Source organism: Melanostigma gelatinosum (genome assembly GCF_949748355.1).
Source record: "Melanostigma gelatinosum genome assembly, chromosome: 8".
In the NCBI taxonomy this organism is placed as follows: domain Eukaryota; kingdom Metazoa; phylum Chordata; class Actinopteri; order Perciformes; family Zoarcidae; genus Melanostigma; species Melanostigma gelatinosum.
Window position 1 is genome coordinate 24,964,991 of NC_136641.1, and position 16,736 is coordinate 24,981,726.

The 16,736-nt window shown below is 42.8% G+C and overlaps 3 protein-coding genes across 6 annotated transcripts in view; 1 reads left to right on the forward strand and 2 right to left on the reverse strand.

Annotated features, from left to right (window-relative positions):
- Window positions 1-2,373, reverse strand: part of LOC306781564 (glutamate receptor-interacting protein 2-like) — a 28,393-nt gene extending 26,020 nt beyond the window's left edge. The window contains exon 1 of the mRNA XM_079274465.1: window positions 2,292-2,373. Within this exon, the coding sequence (XP_079130591.1) occupies window positions 2,292-2,331 (40 nt within the window). The 5' untranslated portion in view covers window positions 2,332-2,373. The remainder of the gene's footprint in view (window positions 1-2,291) is intronic.
- Window positions 2,374-6,808: 4,435 nt separating this feature from the next.
- Window positions 6,809-10,218, reverse strand: rpl32 (ribosomal protein L32). The gene is made up of 4 exons (XM_079272952.1): window positions 10,123-10,218; window positions 9,379-9,479; window positions 9,102-9,283; window positions 6,809-6,972 (listed from the first exon to the last, which is right to left on the reverse strand). Exons 2-4 carry the CDS (start codon window positions 9,472-9,474, stop codon window positions 6,843-6,845), a joined length of 408 nt encoding a protein of 135 aa, XP_079129078.1. The 5' UTR covers window positions 9,475-9,479; window positions 10,123-10,218; the 3' UTR covers window positions 6,809-6,842.
- A 207-nt stretch (window positions 10,219-10,425) lies between these two features.
- Window positions 10,426-16,651, forward strand: ssuh2rs1 (ssu-2 homolog, related sequence 1). 4 transcript variants are annotated; one of them, XM_079272857.1, is made up of 14 exons: window positions 10,426-10,622; window positions 10,743-10,774; window positions 10,909-10,976; window positions 11,473-11,586; window positions 12,417-12,492; window positions 13,060-13,189; window positions 13,329-13,389; window positions 13,496-13,617; window positions 13,711-13,773; window positions 13,873-13,955; window positions 14,049-14,141; window positions 14,268-14,373; window positions 15,719-15,826; window positions 15,967-16,651. In XM_079272857.1, exons 2-14 carry the CDS (start codon window positions 10,752-10,754, stop codon window positions 16,105-16,107), a joined length of 1,188 nt encoding a protein of 395 aa, XP_079128983.1. In that variant the 5' UTR covers window positions 10,426-10,622; window positions 10,743-10,751; the 3' UTR covers window positions 16,108-16,651. The 4 variants fall into 4 exon arrangements, with proteins under 4 accessions (XP_079128983.1, XP_079128985.1, XP_079128984.1 ...); XM_079272859.1 differs by having other exon boundaries at window positions 10,912-10,976; window positions 15,967-16,650; XM_079272858.1 differs by lacking the exon at window positions 10,426-10,622 and having other exon boundaries at window positions 10,685-10,774.
- The last annotated feature ends 85 nt before the right edge of the window (window positions 16,652-16,736 follow it).

Consider the following 16,736-nt stretch of genomic DNA (forward strand, 5'->3'; position numbering starts at 1 on the left):
TGCAGCAGAGACCCTTGAAAGCCATTCAGTTAACACTGGAATACATTTGCAGGACGAGCTTGATGTATGCAGCTGCTAAAGCATGAGCATTTTCCTGAAGGAACAGCATGCGGTTAATGGACTGTTCGAGGCACAGAGAGAAAATCATCATTTTCATGTCATTTACAGCAGCTGCTACAAAATAAGCCGAGAAATGTTCAATCTGCTCTGCGGGGAAACCGACGTTTTATTTTATTTTTTATTTTTCTTACTGCTGACAGAGCACAGGCATGGGCCTCAGATTAGCAGATCCACTGCTCGGCCCTCTGAACCTGAATGCAGCCATACAAGCATGTCAGCAGTCACAGGGAAACGGACTTGGCACTTCTCTAATCCCGTCCACTGGATTACCTTTTTATCAGTCCGGCACAGTGATTGAACATCATATCGCAAACTTAAAGTGGTCTCTTTTTTTAAAGAGTGGAGGGGCCATAAGCAAGCACCACAAGCTTAAGTGTTCATGGTTTGATACTGTACTGCAGTACAGAGACTTGCTAAAACCGCATTTTTCTAACACCCCTTATTCAGAAATGATTTATGAACCAGAAGCTTTAAAACTGTTCGGCGCAAGAGTCAGATGTGTCGGTAGAAATCGACAGGTGCTGGTGTTTCAAGTCATTATGGTACGTTTACAGTCTTAAGCACCCGACGATTGGAGTCAAAAATAGTACTCCTTCTGTAACATCAACTTTGAACACACAGACGTGATGCAGACACTTTTAAATATATTGTGAGTGACACTTCGCGATGATGTCATTGACGTCGATGTACAACGAAATAAACGCTTTAGACAGCTTTGTAAAAGACGCTCCTTGCAACACCAGAACTTGCCTGAGAATCGTCGCAGTTTTTTACTTTTCTTCAGTGTCACAGGAGTTCAGTGATCGTTGTTTGTGCACCAATGGGCACCATGCAATCAGGAACAGCTAACAGCTAATTCATCATCCTTCTGACGGTGCCAATTTGTCAAAAATGTACATGTAAGTTGCGTCCCACAGCAAACAATATACTTCCTGTTCAGATTGACTAAGATGTAGTAATCTACCAGATAGAATTAAGACAACAACTAATTATCGGAGGGAGAAAACTGTAAAACTAAACATAACTTAAGTCACACGTGTATTCTTTTTTTGGGGGGGGGGGGTGCTCTAAACCAATCAAAGACAACTAAAGAAGGATCTACTTCCATGTGCTCTATAGAGGTCAGAAATTAGACCTGTCATCGTTTAGGAGGCGTCATCCCGGGGCTGACACTTTATCGATGTGACATGACAAATGACATCACCCATTCCCCCAGTTCAGCCTGTTATCTGTGCTGATTTGTAAAGACTGAACTGAGAGCCGAGTCCTCGGAGGGCATCAAGCGCACCGCCTTCTCTCTGTCCACGTCAAGTTTCTACATCTGAAGATGAGGCCTTCAGACAGCTGAGAGGCATGGATCCTCTGACCTTAACCTCCTCTGACCTTAAACCTCTGGGCGGGCCCTGGATACTAGCGGCAGAGAAGAAGAAAATCCTTGTGCACACAGCTGCATTAGTCAGACCTCCACCACTGGACCATCTTTACTGGACTTGGCATGTCATGGCGATGTATAAGGAACCTTACATGTGCATAATATGATATTTCACACTAATTTACAGACATGTCCCTGCACGAATGTCCTGTCCAGTAGCTAGGAGGCACAAACAAAGTGAGTGACACATCACAAACGGGCATAGAGGAGGTCAGTTAACAGCTGGAGGAGGAGTTTCTCCACGAGGAGCCGCATCTGAAGGAGCTCGGAGCGCTGCAGCGACTGCAATAATAACCCGGCGCAAGACGTGGCGAGTTAATGAACTCCTGGTTTAATACAGGGCGCTGTGTGCCACCCCTAAACCAATGAGAATGTAGGTTAAATAAGGGGGGCGGCGCTCACAGTGACAATGAAATCATAACGCTATTTTCAGATGTGAAACTTTATTTATAAACGTGGTGGGGGGGGGCAATGCCAGACCCAGTTTACGTTGCTATATCTGCCCCAATTACACACGGCAGGGCGGCATGCAGAGCTGGTGGCCAAGTCCACTGACATTTACAATCTCTCCCAGCCAATCACAGCCAATACTTCCTGCATCACAATGATTCTACAGTCAGCGTTAAATCCGTATGGATTACAGATTAGCAAAGGAAGCAGGTGATCCAAGTGACATAATCCCTCCGCTACAACCAATACGCACGACGACCCCCCCACTCCACGTCGTGCGCGCTCTTACCAATGCTGTTCTTGGTGTCTCTCCTCAGACCGCACAGCATGGCTGTAGTTTGTTCTCCGGCAGCGCCGCCCAGTAACCTCGCTGATCTCTAGGAGTGGAGGTCAACGAGTCTCAGCCGCTCAGATGGAACACCGTCATCGTTTCTTCATCCCCTCCTCGCGCACACATTTCCTTAACCTTTGTCCCCCGTTTAGAAGAAAAGGAAAACCAAGTGAGGACTTGAGCTCCAGATGGCAAATTCTGACCCTCAGACGGTCTCTCGTTCCGCTCTCTATTTAAACTTGGTGACACACACACACACACACACACACACAAAATGTCAAGGGTTCGTCTCAGTCCTCAAATATCTGAACCTAACAAGCTTGTTTTTAAACTATAAAATCCAAAGCAGCAGTGGTTCATGTCCTCTTCTTGCCGTCCAGCCGTGGTTCCATTTTTGAGCTGTTCTCACTAATCGGTTGTCCTTTTCGTTCCAGAGGGTTTATCATCCTCTGTTCACACTCACACGAGCTCACGCACAACCTCCTCTCTAGAGCGAGTGAGTGTGTTCTCTCTCTCTCTCTCTCTCTCTCTCTCTCTCTCTCTCTCTCTCTCTCTCTCTCTCTCTCTCTCTCTGCCAGAGGGGTTCAGTGAGGCAGGCACACATGATCATCACTCCCTCCCCCACCAGCACACACACACACACACACACACACACACACACACACACACACACACACACACACACACACACACACACACACACACACACACACACACACACACACACACACACACTCTTTATCCATTTTCCCACGAAGTCAAACACCCCTCCATATGCACATCCTCAAACCCACCCACTCACATTCACACACACACACACACACACACACACACACACACACACACACACACACACACTCACACACACTCAACTCTCGGCACAATTAACACCACCTGCACATTCATCGTCAGACTGCACTGTGTCACTTTCTTCTTTCTCACGTAGAGACACTGCACCCATTTGTGTTTCTCCAGAGCTTGTATCTACATCTCTGTTTCTCAGACACACACGAGCACACAGTGAGGAATTCCTGCGAGCAGCTGCCTGTTTGAGATGTGTGTCAGTTGGATATGTGATTCATAAAAGTGCAGTTGTCGTGCACGAGGGCCGGGACGACAGAATCGACTCCTCGTCAGACTGGGACGAGGAAATAGACGCAAACAAAAGAAGGAACATTTAGAATCTGTCTTTAAAGCCCGACATCTCATGTTCCCCCCTTTAGGGGACCCTCTGCTCATCCGGGGCCCCGCTGAGGCCCCTCCACCCAAACACACACGTGACCATTTGCCACTCGAGCAGAAGCCTCGACGCCTGCCGCTTCCTGACCCCCACCACCTCCACCAACAACAACAACAACAAATGCCCTCCACCAGCTTCTCTGGCAGCCCCTCCGAGGCCTCGTCGGCCTCCTTTGTTTTGGTCGCTGCGGACAAACTGTTTTCACCACTGAGACTTTGGAAGCAGGAAATAGAAACAACAACAACACACAAAAACAATTCAGAAAGTCACAATGTGAAATGACACCTTTCTATTCTGCTGCTTATTTCACAGGTGTGTGAAGTCATTGCAAACAAACATTTTCCACGTTTCTACCCGCCGTTGCGCGGAGCTAATTAGTCGGCGGTTCCAGTGGACACAATACTCTCCGGTGTGGATCATTTCCTCAGAGACTTTTGTCCTTAATACCTCATTTACAAAGTGACCGAGCGCCGCAGTCTTTCAGAGCGAGACTAATTCATTTCCAGCAGAATAAAGAGCGAGAGAGGCAGAGCGGTGTGGTGGACTGATAAAAGAAACCGGGAACACGGCGACAAACGTCGGGTTAATTAAATGAAGATCGACTCTTTTGCACTTCCTCGAGACTAGATGCCAGCATTATCGATGAAGAGCGAGTGATAATGTAATGATTAGATCAGAAATCTTCTATTTATTTTTGCAGTAACCTAAATAGAGGTTATAATGCTCAAACAAAAAGGAAACAAAGTACGGCTGTATCTTGAAAAAGTGACTCTCAATAAGAGAATAGCCTGTGACTGTGTTCACTATTTAGTGCAGGTTTCTATATCTTCCCAATGTTTCCTCTACATTACTGTTAAAAATAACCCCTTCTGACAATAGCCATACTTTCCCAATAAACACAAACAACGTGGGGTGCTTTGAGCGGGAGGGGCCTGAATCTTGACCTTCTCCTCCCATCAAACTGGCCACACTGCCACCTTGTGGCGATCAGGTGCAGTTGCAATAAAGAAAAAGTCTGACAAGCCAAATGACTAATTCAGTCGTCAGGCCAGCAGGACCAGTGTGTGACAAAGAACAGAGCCAGAGGATAAGGATGTGTCACACACACTCATGCTTCAGTGTTCACCTTTAAGGTCGGTCAGAAATAAATCGATGAATAAACAAACAAACTTCCTCTCAGCAGAGGATGAGACACAATCTTCTCAAATGAAATGATGATAAAAACATGCATTCTTGCAGCTGAGAGAAGAGATATAAAGGAAGGTCCGGCTCTTTTATGATCTTGCTTTTAATTAATTCAGCCTTTTTCTAACAGCATTGTTCGTATTTTATATTTATTTTATATTTCTCATACTTGTTTTTATGATTTTTGAAATTTGTTTAAATTGCTTTTACTATTATCAACATTATCAACCGTCATCATACCTGTGTTATTGATTTGTTTCTCTCTGAAGCCCTTTGAGCTGCATTTTATTTGATGAAAGGTGCTACATAAATAAAGTTGATTTATTGACATTCGTATTATTATTGTTGTTATTTTGATTATGATTATAGTTATTATTATATTAAAAGTCCAGATTTCTATCAGTTTAACAAGCGTGCTGCACACAAACTTTTTAAATGAATTCAGGTAATGTATGAAATTTTGGAGGAATTAATCACACGCAGATAAACACAAGTTATCACGTGAAAGCAACAAAACTCTTCTTTTCTAAAACTGCACACATTGGTGACAGTTAAAACGTTCAAGTCTCCATATCGCACATCAAAGACCTCACCAGCACACATCAGCATCCCTCTAAAGACCACTCAGCCTCCTCGTTACCTTTGGTTCTCCCTCTGATGATGCCCAGCCGACATCTGAGAGAAAAGGAGAACATCCTCCTTTTTCCTCCTGCGGACCGGCTGCCTTTCCTCAGGGAGTCTGTCTGGGGGAAAGCAAAGGAGAGCTGCTGGGGGTTGAGGCGACCCTTTCCAAATGCCACCCTGGCTGACATGTTCATCTTCTGGACCAGTGACGAGGGAAGAGGATGAATGTCCTCTCTTCCTGACACTCTCCCCGTCTCTCTTGGACGTCAGCCGTCCCTTCCTGGTCCTGCTGTCCTCACCGTCTCCTCCCTCTCTGGAGGACATCCAGTCCTCTCAGGTGAGTCGTCCAAAGCCGCTCCAGAGAACAGGTGCATGCTCTGTTGTTTTTAAAAGAGGAAAAGATTCAGCTCCATCACTGTGCCGGATATTTGTGCATTGGTAACTCACTTCCTTCAGTTCCAAACAGCCACAAGCTGACTGGCTAAATAAATGTGATGTGTTTTTTGCATCTCTGGCGATGTCAGATCCGCAGGAGCAGATGGCAGAGGGCTCAGGGCTGTAGGGCACAGCTTGTCTGCCAGAATGCAATGGAAACTTTCTCTGCAGGGAGCCGACTGTGAACATCACAACATAATATACGATCTGAGCCGGACCATTTCAAGGCAAAGACCTCCGATAACCGTCTCTTTAAACATGCTGAAACACAACTCCACATTCTAGAGCGTTCTCAGTAAACATATGGTCTTAAAAGTACATGTATCTGACCTTCTAACCTTCTGTGTCGTATTTAAAGGAGCAGTCCACCAATTCTACACATGGAGATCCTCTTGTCATGTAACAGAAACATTTCACAGATGAGCGGTGGTGGAAGAAGTGATCTTTAACTAAAGTAAAAGTAGCAATACTCTATCAACCCATGTCTGTATTTAAAGCATTACAAATGAATGAATTTTATTCATATAGCGCTTTTCACAGACAATCACAAAGTGCTTAATGAACTCAAAATAAATAAAAGTACTCATTGGGCAGAATGGTCCCTTTGAGTGTTGTATCATTATGCAGTGATTTACTGTATTTCTTGTCACAAAAGCTACAAGACACGTGTCGTGGAGTACATTCATTCTTCCCAAATATAAACGTCAAGTGATACACGTGTATATATAGACACACTTACTAGTATTGGAGTTCAATTGTATTTGAAAGATGTGTCACTTTAGCACTCATAACTCATTTCGCACTCATAACTCATTTCTGTTATTGGGTCTGTCGAATACAATCTCAGACAAAAAGCAACCAACTAAATTTGAAACTCTAAAATTAGCCTCTTTCATAAGATCATCTTGATAATGAAACTTTCACACATTTAAGATTTTCCAGACGCGAGCAATGAGCTGCAGAAAAAAAAAAGAAGGATCCACAAGCCCGGTTGAATTTTTAAACATTTATTGTGAACAACGAGTTTATTCGTTCTCCTCGCTCCTCAGCCTGGCGTTGGGGTTGGTAATCTTGATGGCCAGCTGAGCTGCTCTCTCCACGATCACCTTCCTGTTCTTTGAGGAGACGTTGTGGGCGATCTCAGCGCAGTGAGTCCTGCAGGAGGAGAGCGAAGGAAGGAAGGACAGGTTAACGAAATGTTTTCACTGAAATGTTTAGTGTGTTGAGGTTCCTGAACTACAAAGTTACCACTAAATGTGACAATCTACAGCAAGAAAAACTTTAATAGTGACACCTACGTTTGAAAAACATTCCCACTGTACTGCAGCAAAGTCATGGTCGCCACATCTGGACTCGGAGTTTAATGATTTCATCTTCACAGAGGTGCGATAAAGTTCATCTCTACTCTGGATTTTCTATAATTTGGGCTGATTACATTTTGCATCAAACCAGTAAAACATATCCTCATGAACCAAAATGGTATTTACATGCATGCCTTTGCTCAATAACAGTAACTGGCTGTTCAAAATGCTACTAGATGGCTCCACACAGCAGGTCTCCCTGAAACACTGATTGGTCCCTTAATATAAATCATAGTTTTAGTGATTATCCCTCATCCACTCTCTCCTGTGTAAAGTTAACAGTGTGGGCAGCATTTTAAGCATTAGCTGCAGGGTGAACTGTGTTAGCTGGCTCACATTACACAGGTTTTAAGTTCTGCACATTGATTGAAATTGTCTAACCCTGTCCATTATCTCCCCTATCTACCTGAAGTTCTTCAGAATACAGTTACAAACTATCTACAAACAGCAGATCAGTTCAACCGCCTCTCTCTCTACGTTCAGTCAGACTCAGATTAAAGAGGTAGTATTGGATCAATCAATGACAAGAAGCTAAAGAATCTGGTCTCTTATTCACTGAAATGCTACAGTCAAACACGTGGTTTTAAACAAAAGGGAAATAACGGGAGTTTCCTGGAAACATTTTCTACAAGTTTAACAGATTGCACCTGTGTCACTACATACCTACGAAACATGACTACACTGATCTTTAACCAGCCTCAACATGAAACTGCATGAAGCAAAACATCCTAGTTAACTACGAGGATTTCCATAATCCTTAAACTCTTAGACTCCTCTCCACCACTCAGAGCGGCACACCTGTTGTCCAGGATTGTCAGCATCAGGTTGTTGTGAAGGCAGCTGAACCATGCCGGACTTCCTGGTAAAAACTCTGCTTTTATGAAGCCCAAATACTTTTCTCATGAGGCTCCGCAAGCATCCAAAAATGTGATTATTATTCCCATCTGATGTCAGATACTGGACTATTAACAGAGATTAAAAGAGTAGTCTCTAACCTGAAGGAAGACGGTCATTTGACACTTCAGAGAAGGTTTCCGTGTGTTACTGATCACAGTCTGAGTATTTACTTTATTACTAAGTCATTAATAGTTTTGAGAGGATAAACTAGTTCCAAGTCTCGCTGCTATTTAAGGTTCATTTCATGTGTATAGACATGTAGTCACTCCTGTTTGCCGAGATTTGAGATCTCCGCTACAGAGACTTCTGCCACCACTTCGGTCAATCGATCCATTCAGAGCTTATAAAATAGAAAATGCATAATTCATAGTAAAGCCTTAGTGTTTGCATTCAAACTTAAAGTTCCATTCACCTCCAATATACTGAAGTTGCAGCTAAAGTCTCAGGATATATCTCAAAATCTCTGCAAATAGAACAAACTTGGGGCACACCCGATACCAATCACTTTGATAGGAAGGGGAAAGTCATCTAACGGAACGATGGCCTGCCTCGGTCGGCGCTAGCTGCTATTGGCCTGTCTCGAACGATTCCGTCGTGACGCCCTTTCCGGTCATTACGCTGTCATTTTCTTCGGCGATCGCCATCCCAACGGAAATAATATTAATTCATACATATCAAATAATCTACGTGTCAAATTTCATGAATATATATGGACGTTTATATGTCTAAATACTATAGGAAAGTGACTTTGATGAGAAAGCAGAAAGAACGCTCGGGCGACGCTTAAACGGAAAATAAGGAGCTTTTATTGCATCATGGAGTTGTTTAAGCGTGATATCTTATTGTGAAGGACAGAACTACGGTCCCGGATGTGTTGACAGCATTGATGGTCATTTTTACGACCCTGGAACAAGCGAATATCAACATTGTAAGTTAATTGTATTGAAACATTCGCTAAAAACTGTACGGTTTGGGGTACAACTCCGTTACATCACTTCACAGTGAGTGCACATACACACAACTTACCTGTTACTCATCATCAGGACCTCGAGCTCCTTGATGTTGTGCACCAGGAACTTCTTGAAGCCGGTGGGCAGCATGTACTTTGTCTTCTTGTTGCTACCGTAACCGATGTTGGGCATCAGCATCTGGCCCTTGAACCGCCTGCGGACCCTGTTGTCAATACCCCTGGGCTTACGCCAGTTTTTCTGTTGATAAAGATATTCAGGGATTAAACTACTTGTTGGTGAACCGAGACAAAGCAGCAGTCTGAGCATGGAGAGTATGTCGTATGGACTCTTACCGCAATCTTGACATATCTATCAGACTGATGGCGAATGAACTTCTTGGTTCTCTTTTTGACAATCTTGGGCTTTGTGAGGGGCCTGAGGGCTGCCATGGTGACTGAGGAGATGAACAAAAACAAACGTTAAAAACCAAAGTTAGGTCCTTGTCAGTGCTGCAGCATTACACCACAACGTGCTACGTTAGCGCCGTAGGACTCATTAGCAAGTGTTTAGGTACCTGCAACTCATTGACACATTTAAACACGAACGTCAGCTTACAAACTGTTATACATGCAACTAACTATGTGTACATCAACTTATGTTATGTGAGCTTCAGGTAAATGTGTTTCTCAACGTCAGCTAGCTAGCTTCTACGGCGCAGTCAATGTTTAGTTAGCTTAGCTAGCTAGCCATGTTACTCTACGTCAAACGTTTCACTTTTTCAGTATTGTCCAGACATAAATCAACATTCTACATATGTATTGTGTTAGAAACTGGTGGTTCTTATTTAACAATGCTCATCTGTGAGCCACGTTGTACGTTAGGCCCTCACTGACTGCTACAGAGAGCGTTAGCACCGCAGCGGTCGCTGTATTAGCAGCATTTCCTTCCAAACCAACAGATTAAAGACGGTTGACGACGACAAACATATCAATTTCATCCGATATATATTAAATGGACGTCTATGATTGTTAATCCACGTCAGGATGGTGAAATAGCGCCCTACATTGCGCTGATGAACATAGATTGCATCGACTCACCCGCCGATGTAAATCCAAAAGGGACTTCAACGACGGCGGAAGGAAAGAAAAGGACTTCCGTGACAGTTGCAAAGCATTGTGGGTACTGTATTTTATCAGAACCACTGTACTTTCCACTGGGAATTTAAAGTTATTTCTCAAAATCTACGAAATAAAACAACATGAATGTCTTAGTGTGTTATTGTTGTGTTTGTGAGCGTTATGTTATTTATGTTAAGCTTCATGCACAACCTGCACGCCCACTTAAAAAAAAAAAATCTGTTTACTGCTCATAAAAAGGAATTTGTGCGCACTTCCTGGGCAGATTGGACTTTTACTTTGGAGGGAGGCTTTCACTGTTACTTCTCTGAACTGAGGTGTATCATTAAATACTAATTCACAGAAGATCGAGCCCTTGAGCTGAACCAAAAAATACACAAAAAGTTAAGTTGTATTACTTTCTGAGAGAAGAGACGGTTGCTGACTTGCAAGATTCGTGGGGGGTGTGGTGTGATTAAAAGGTAGGGTGAATAATACATTTTTGTCACATGATAATCGATGTTACGCTCGTCACGCACACTTGTGTGTGATTAGAGACCATATGAAGAGTTGTGTGTGGTCGTGCGGTGGTTGTTTTCCAGGGCTTTGACATGGAGTATCAGCCGGTGTTGGGGTGAGCGTCGCTTTATTGTTTATCATTTATAACTATAACTAGTTTATTTGATGTATTATTATTTATATTGTTTTACGCCAAACAGAATGTAGCGAATGTTGTTTGTTGTTTCTTAACTTTCGTGTCTCGGTTAGCAGCCACCAGAACAGAAACTACGGAATGGCCAATCCGGGATACCCACCTGCGGCGCAGGGAGCACCCGGTAAGCTCCATGTGGGGGGTGCACTGCATTTTAAGCCTTTTTTTTTTACATGGTAGCTGAAATCTTTTACAATAGTGTTGCAATTGCGGACTTCCGCTTTACACCCTCAAACCCACACGCGCAAGGGTGACGTCATTTTCTACGTGCGGGTTGCTTGAGGTTGCTGTCACCGCCCCGCTCGTACGTTATATCGTTTGTTGAAGGATTTAACCCCATAAAGCAGCTGTAAAACACCTCCGAATGGATTATAACACGGAGGGGCAAGGTAAGTCTCGCTCTCTCGCTCTCTCTCTCGCGACCCTGCCTTCTGGTGTTGACTTGTAAAACCATATGTTCGCAACTTGGGAATTCCTTCAAGACTTCCGCTTGGAAAAAGAGACCCCCCTTTGTGTATACGTGGTCTACTCGTTTGTGTAATGCATGGAAGCTTGATTTAAAATGTGGAACTCTAGACCGACAGCCATGGCCTGAACTGGTTATTCTGGTTTCGTTTAAGCAATGTTCGCCCCGCCCGCCGCTGCAGCCGTTGACTTCTTGGGCCCCAGCGCTCCGCCGCCCAGCATGTTTGACAACATGCCCGGCTATGAAGGCACCTTGGCAGGAGGAGGAGGTACAGTAAACATCCTTTAGGCAGTGCTGTCATGTTCACGCCCTGTCCGCTTTATTAGAGTACATCCATCCAATCTAAACCGGATCCAGTAGTACAGCTCTGCTGCATATTCTATTTAATCTCATTTTTCAAGGCCTGCATCATATTGGAATCTGTTTATAATACCTCTCCCCCTCAAGTTTACAAATGGGGGAGGCAACACATTAGAAACTCCTCACAATATGAAACTACAACCACCATAATGAATACACAGTACATGCATAATTAAAACCTCTCTGACAATATTAAACTACAACCACCATAATGAATACACAGTACATGCATAATTAAAACCTCTCTGACAATATTAAACTACAACCACCATAATAAATACACAGTACATGCATAATTAAAACCTCTCTGACCATATTAAACTACAACCACCATAATAAATACACAGTACATGCATAATTAAAACCTCTCTGACCGTATTAAACTACAACCACCATAATAAATACACAGTACATGCATAATTAAAACCTCTCTGACAATATTAAACTACAACCACCATAATAAATACACAGTACATGCATAATTAAAACCTCTCTGACCATATTAAACTACAACCACCATAATAAATACACAGTACATGCATAATTAAAACCTCTCTGACCGTGTAAAGCAAAAATGACCATCTGTGTAAAGGTGGAACTTAGGGATGGACTGTTGGATTTTAAATGTGTACCTAATCAACTGACCACTGAGTGTATATTGTAAGTCAGAGGACTCTGAGTGATTGCTGTTAAGATAATTGATTAAACGGAACAACAAACGTTCCATATCTGCTGTAGGTGGGTTTCTGCCCCCTCCGATGCCGGCTTCCCCGGCTCCCCAGCCTCAACCTGGACCTGCACAGCCACAGTGGAAGTAAGCTGAACAATTTCTGTTTTTCCCTCCTCAACATCCCTTAGTTTGCAAAAACGAATTTTCATGATGTGTCATAACATTTAAAGCCGTACAAGCGCTCTTACAACATCCACTTCCTCTTGGAATGTTGAACTGAAATCAGTAACGTAATTATTCAAAGAGTGAACTTTTTTTTTTCCCTTCATGAGGCATTCTGGTTCAACATAATCCCCCAAAATGTTCCTCCTACTCCATTAAATCCCTTTCTGTGCTAGAAGATATGTTTTTATTGAAGTGGGTGTCAGGAATGCCGTAACATCACACAGTGGATACGTAACGTGTTGGAGTTCATGCCTCTCGCAGCTCTCATCTTTTATTGAAGAGCCAACCTGGAGTCCTTTTACAATCTGACTGTTTACAAACAATAACATCTGTGGTCCGATGTTTTATCTTCAATGCATTGTGTTTCTAGATTCCTGTTTTGTTTTGTCATGGGCTTCTTCACCTGTCAAATCTGTCAACCTGTCGATGTTCAAATAAAGATTAAACTCCGTCTCATAATGCATTTCATTCCCTCACTGCTGACAGCATCCCGTCTATAACTGAAGAAACTGCCCGGGAGGCGTTTGCCCTGTATGCCTCCAGCAAGTGCTGCTACAGTGCAGCGCCGGTAAAGGACGGTGTGATCACCAGCATGGACGCATTCAACACGTACAGGGTAGGAAGTCATTCTTGTATATACGCGTTTGTGTGTGTTTTGGAAAAGCAGGAAGATAATCAGGAGGAGTAAAAGCTTTTGTTGTCGTTTTGGATGTTTAGTGCATGAATAAGAATTTCTCGTTGGTTTGGTGTTGTAGTACCGCCTGGAAACCTTCACCGAATCAAGATCTACAGAGTGGAGTCACGAGCCGTACCATGGTACAGGACTATCACCTTGTGCATTAAATACACGAGTTGAATTCTCTGTTGCCTGCTGCCAGTCTGCTATTCTCACTGATGATCTGGTATGTTCTATTTGGATCAGGCCAGCCAGTGGACGCCTTCTCCCAACCGCCTCCGGGTCCTTGGGACCTTCCTGTCAAAGTCCCCAGTTTATTCGTGGAAGACAAACAAATCATGAAGGTTCCCTACACGTCGTCCATGAAGGTGAATTATACAACATAAGGTTTGCGGATGGAACAAAGCTCCTGTAATAGCTTGTAGAGATCGTTCCTGATGAGAAATCTATTTCACGTACAGGCCTGCCACGTGTGTGTGGGAATGGGCCGAAAACCTTGCAAAGACTGCTCCGGCGCTGGTAATGTAAGTGAAGACCACAGACCTCATTCAAAAAGGGTTTACTTCAAAGACCTTTGTGATCATCAGCTGATCATGTGATTTATTTTCTTGCCCCCCCGTCAGAAAGTCTGTTGGGTGTGCAACGGGTCTGGTTATCGCCACGGAGAAGATCGATGCCACCACTGCAGTGGCAGAGGGAGGGAGAAGTAAGAGTCCGATGACGTAAAAGTACAGTTTATAAACGGTACAGTTTTGGTGCTTCTCCTCAAAGATGCTGATAGACAGTCTTCTGTTCACAGTTGCAACCACTGCCAAGGTCAAGGATCCACGCAATGTCCAACATGTCATGGAAAACAACAGCTGCTGGTCTACATCAACCTCACTGTGAAATGGTGCGTCATGATGCTTAGAATTGTCTTTTCTCAACGATCTGAAAGTCATTAACTTCTATGGTTACTTTACAGCGTGAGTCACCGTGTAGCTTTTTAAGTTTATATGTTTTATGGTCGTGCTTGCAGGACCAACAACTCTGATAACTACGTTGTGGAACAGTCAAGTGGACTGCAGCTGGACAACCTCAGCAAAGTCTCTGGGAAGGAGCTTTTCAGGGACTCTCAGTACCTGGTAAGAGAGTGTTTCCCACTTTCTCAGGGGGTTCAGGATACGGGCATATTGCTCAGAAGACATTTAAGTGAAGGAAAAATCCTTCACTTAAATGTCTTTTTAAAAGTCTACTGTATTCATTGTTCAAATTAAGTATTAATAGTGAGTGCGAGAAAAGATTTTCCGCCGTAAATGACACAGAGAGGCAGACCTGCAACAAGTTGGGCGAAGAGAGTCTGCTCTCACTTCTGTTTGTGGACCTAAACAAACCCCATTGGGCAAATGTGTGGTCTGTTCGTTGTTGAGTGGTTGTTGTGTGAGTCGCCTTTTTGTTAACAATATTCGCCTCTGTGATTTGTGTGCACGGTGTGAATAGTAAATTGCCTCTTCTTGCATCCATTAAATCTTGTTTATTGCAAGTTGGTGTAAGACTTCAGCATGTAGGGGAGTATCTACACACACAGGCTGTCAATGCAATGTTCTGATCGATTCCATGGTCTACACAGCTCACATGACTATTTGTTTTACACTTGTGCTTTACAAGGTTAACGGTGAGCTTCTTTTTAGGCTTCAAGTGTATTTTACAGTTATTGTGTTTTGGGGTCTGAGCACTGCACAGAAGATCTGCGGCTAAACGCATCCTGTGTGACACTGAGGGAGATCTGCTGCTACTGACACGCTCCTCTCACTGTGCGGCCCTCTTGTACTGTTGTTGTTCAATCAATCAAAACTTTATTTGTATCGCACGTTTCATACATTTTAGTGCCGCTCAAAGTACGTCGCAGATGACTGACGAGCCCAAAAAAATAAGTGTGGACAGAATAAACAGTTAAAGCAAGAAAATAAAAGTAAAAAATGTATCAACTTTAGACCAATACATGCAAGTCAAAAAAACTATAACATGTAATAATGAATTAATAGCTATATTTACAGTGGTGGGAGTAAAATAGCTTTAAATTATGATAATGAAATAGAAAAAAGTATATAACTAAAATACAATAAAATAAGTGATTAATATGATAACGATAAAACAGAATAACATTTTCCAACTTCAATACAAGTGAATAAAGTTATTAAAATGTCTATAAACCGTTCTTAATCAAAGGCCTGGCTGAATAGGTAGGGTTAAAGTTTAGGTTTAAAGAGTTCAACATTTCTAGCAGCTCTCAGATCCTCAGGCAGACTGTTTCAGGAGCTAAAGGCTGATTCAGCAAAGGTCTAATTCCTGCACTTTGGAACCACTAACGGACTCGTGCCAGAGGACCTAAAACCTACTCTATTGAAGTTTTGTAATCCTGCTCGATCCGTCAACAAATAAATGAAAGTAATCAACAGTATTTCAGCATTATTCATTATTTCTCTGCAGGTCTACCCAGTGATGGGCTTCCCAGACCCTGTGGTGGTGAATGCTGCGGAGCGCCTTGTCAGTGAACACCAGGGCAAGTACTCCAGGACGTCACGCATCCTGCAACAGGTAACATCTACTTTATTTAAAGCATTCTATGTGGATGTAAAATAACATCTTGTCAATGTCAAAAGACCGGACAATACTTGGGATCGAAGCCTAATTTGGTGTTTGCACAACATGGTCATATTTGCTCTCTTTGTCTGCAGCGTCAAACCATCGAGCTGATCCCCGTCACCAAGGTGACCTACTCTTGGAAAGGGAAATCGCACATTTACTTTGTTTACGGGAATGAGTTCAAAGTAAATGCAGATAACTATCCTGCTACCTGTTGCTGTACTGTGATGTAAACTGCAATGGTTGTGTATGAAGGTTTTCCGTTTAGATATCGAAATAAGTTTTACATGCAAGTCTGTTCTACTGATTATAATGGGTAGTTCCATGACCACATGGGCGGTCAAACAAGCCATTTTAAACGGTATGAACACCTCAGAAGTTAGTAGAACTGATGAAGCATCTTAAATCGGCGCCCTTCGAGGCGACACAGAAAGTCCATTCACCTTTTGACTGACTGTACGATAACTAATGTTTGGGAAATCATTTGTATTGTTACGTGCCATTTGTATGCATGCAGCACATAATAATGAATTGTTTACTGACTCAGTATAAACTATAATCGCACTATATTCCCTGAATCGTGATTATATGGCACCAATGATTTGTTTTTATCATCAGTTACGCAAACTATTTCCTATGATATATTTGCAGCAGTATTCGTGTTACGTTGGTAATATGTATGTGAACTAATAGTTTAATGTGACGAACTAATTACTAATGTTTATAATCAAATGAGACAAAACAGTATAATACTTTATTTTGAACTATCCCTTACTTTCAATAAAATATATTTCTTTTTGTGCAAGTAAATAATGGGTATTTCGTAATGTTTCGCTGTTGAGTCGTTTCGTCATTAAAAGTG

Bases quoted from the DNA above. Each gene is read 5' to 3' on its own strand.
- rpl32 (XM_079272952.1), bottom strand. From the start codon at position 9,474: ATGGCAGCCCTCAGGCCCCTCACAAAGCCCAAGATTGTCAAAAAGAGA. The intron at 9,284-9,378 runs GTAAGAGTCCAT...CTTTATCAACAG, and splicing joins ATAGATATGTCAAGATTGCG to AAAAACTGGCGTAAGCCCAG. The intron at 6,973-9,101 runs GTAAGTTGTGTG...CTCCTCCTGCAG, and splicing joins GTCCTGATGATGAGTAACAG to GACTCACTGCGCTGAGATCG.
- ssuh2rs1 (XM_079272857.1), top strand. From the start codon at position 10,752: ATGGAGTATCAGCCGGTGTTGGG. The intron at 11,587-12,416 runs GTACAGTAAACA...TATCTGCTGTAG, and splicing joins CACCTTGGCAGGAGGAGGAG to GTGGGTTTCTGCCCCCTCCG. The intron at 14,374-15,718 runs GTAAGAGAGTGT...ATTTCTCTGCAG, and splicing joins TCAGGGACTCTCAGTACCTG to GTCTACCCAGTGATGGGCTT.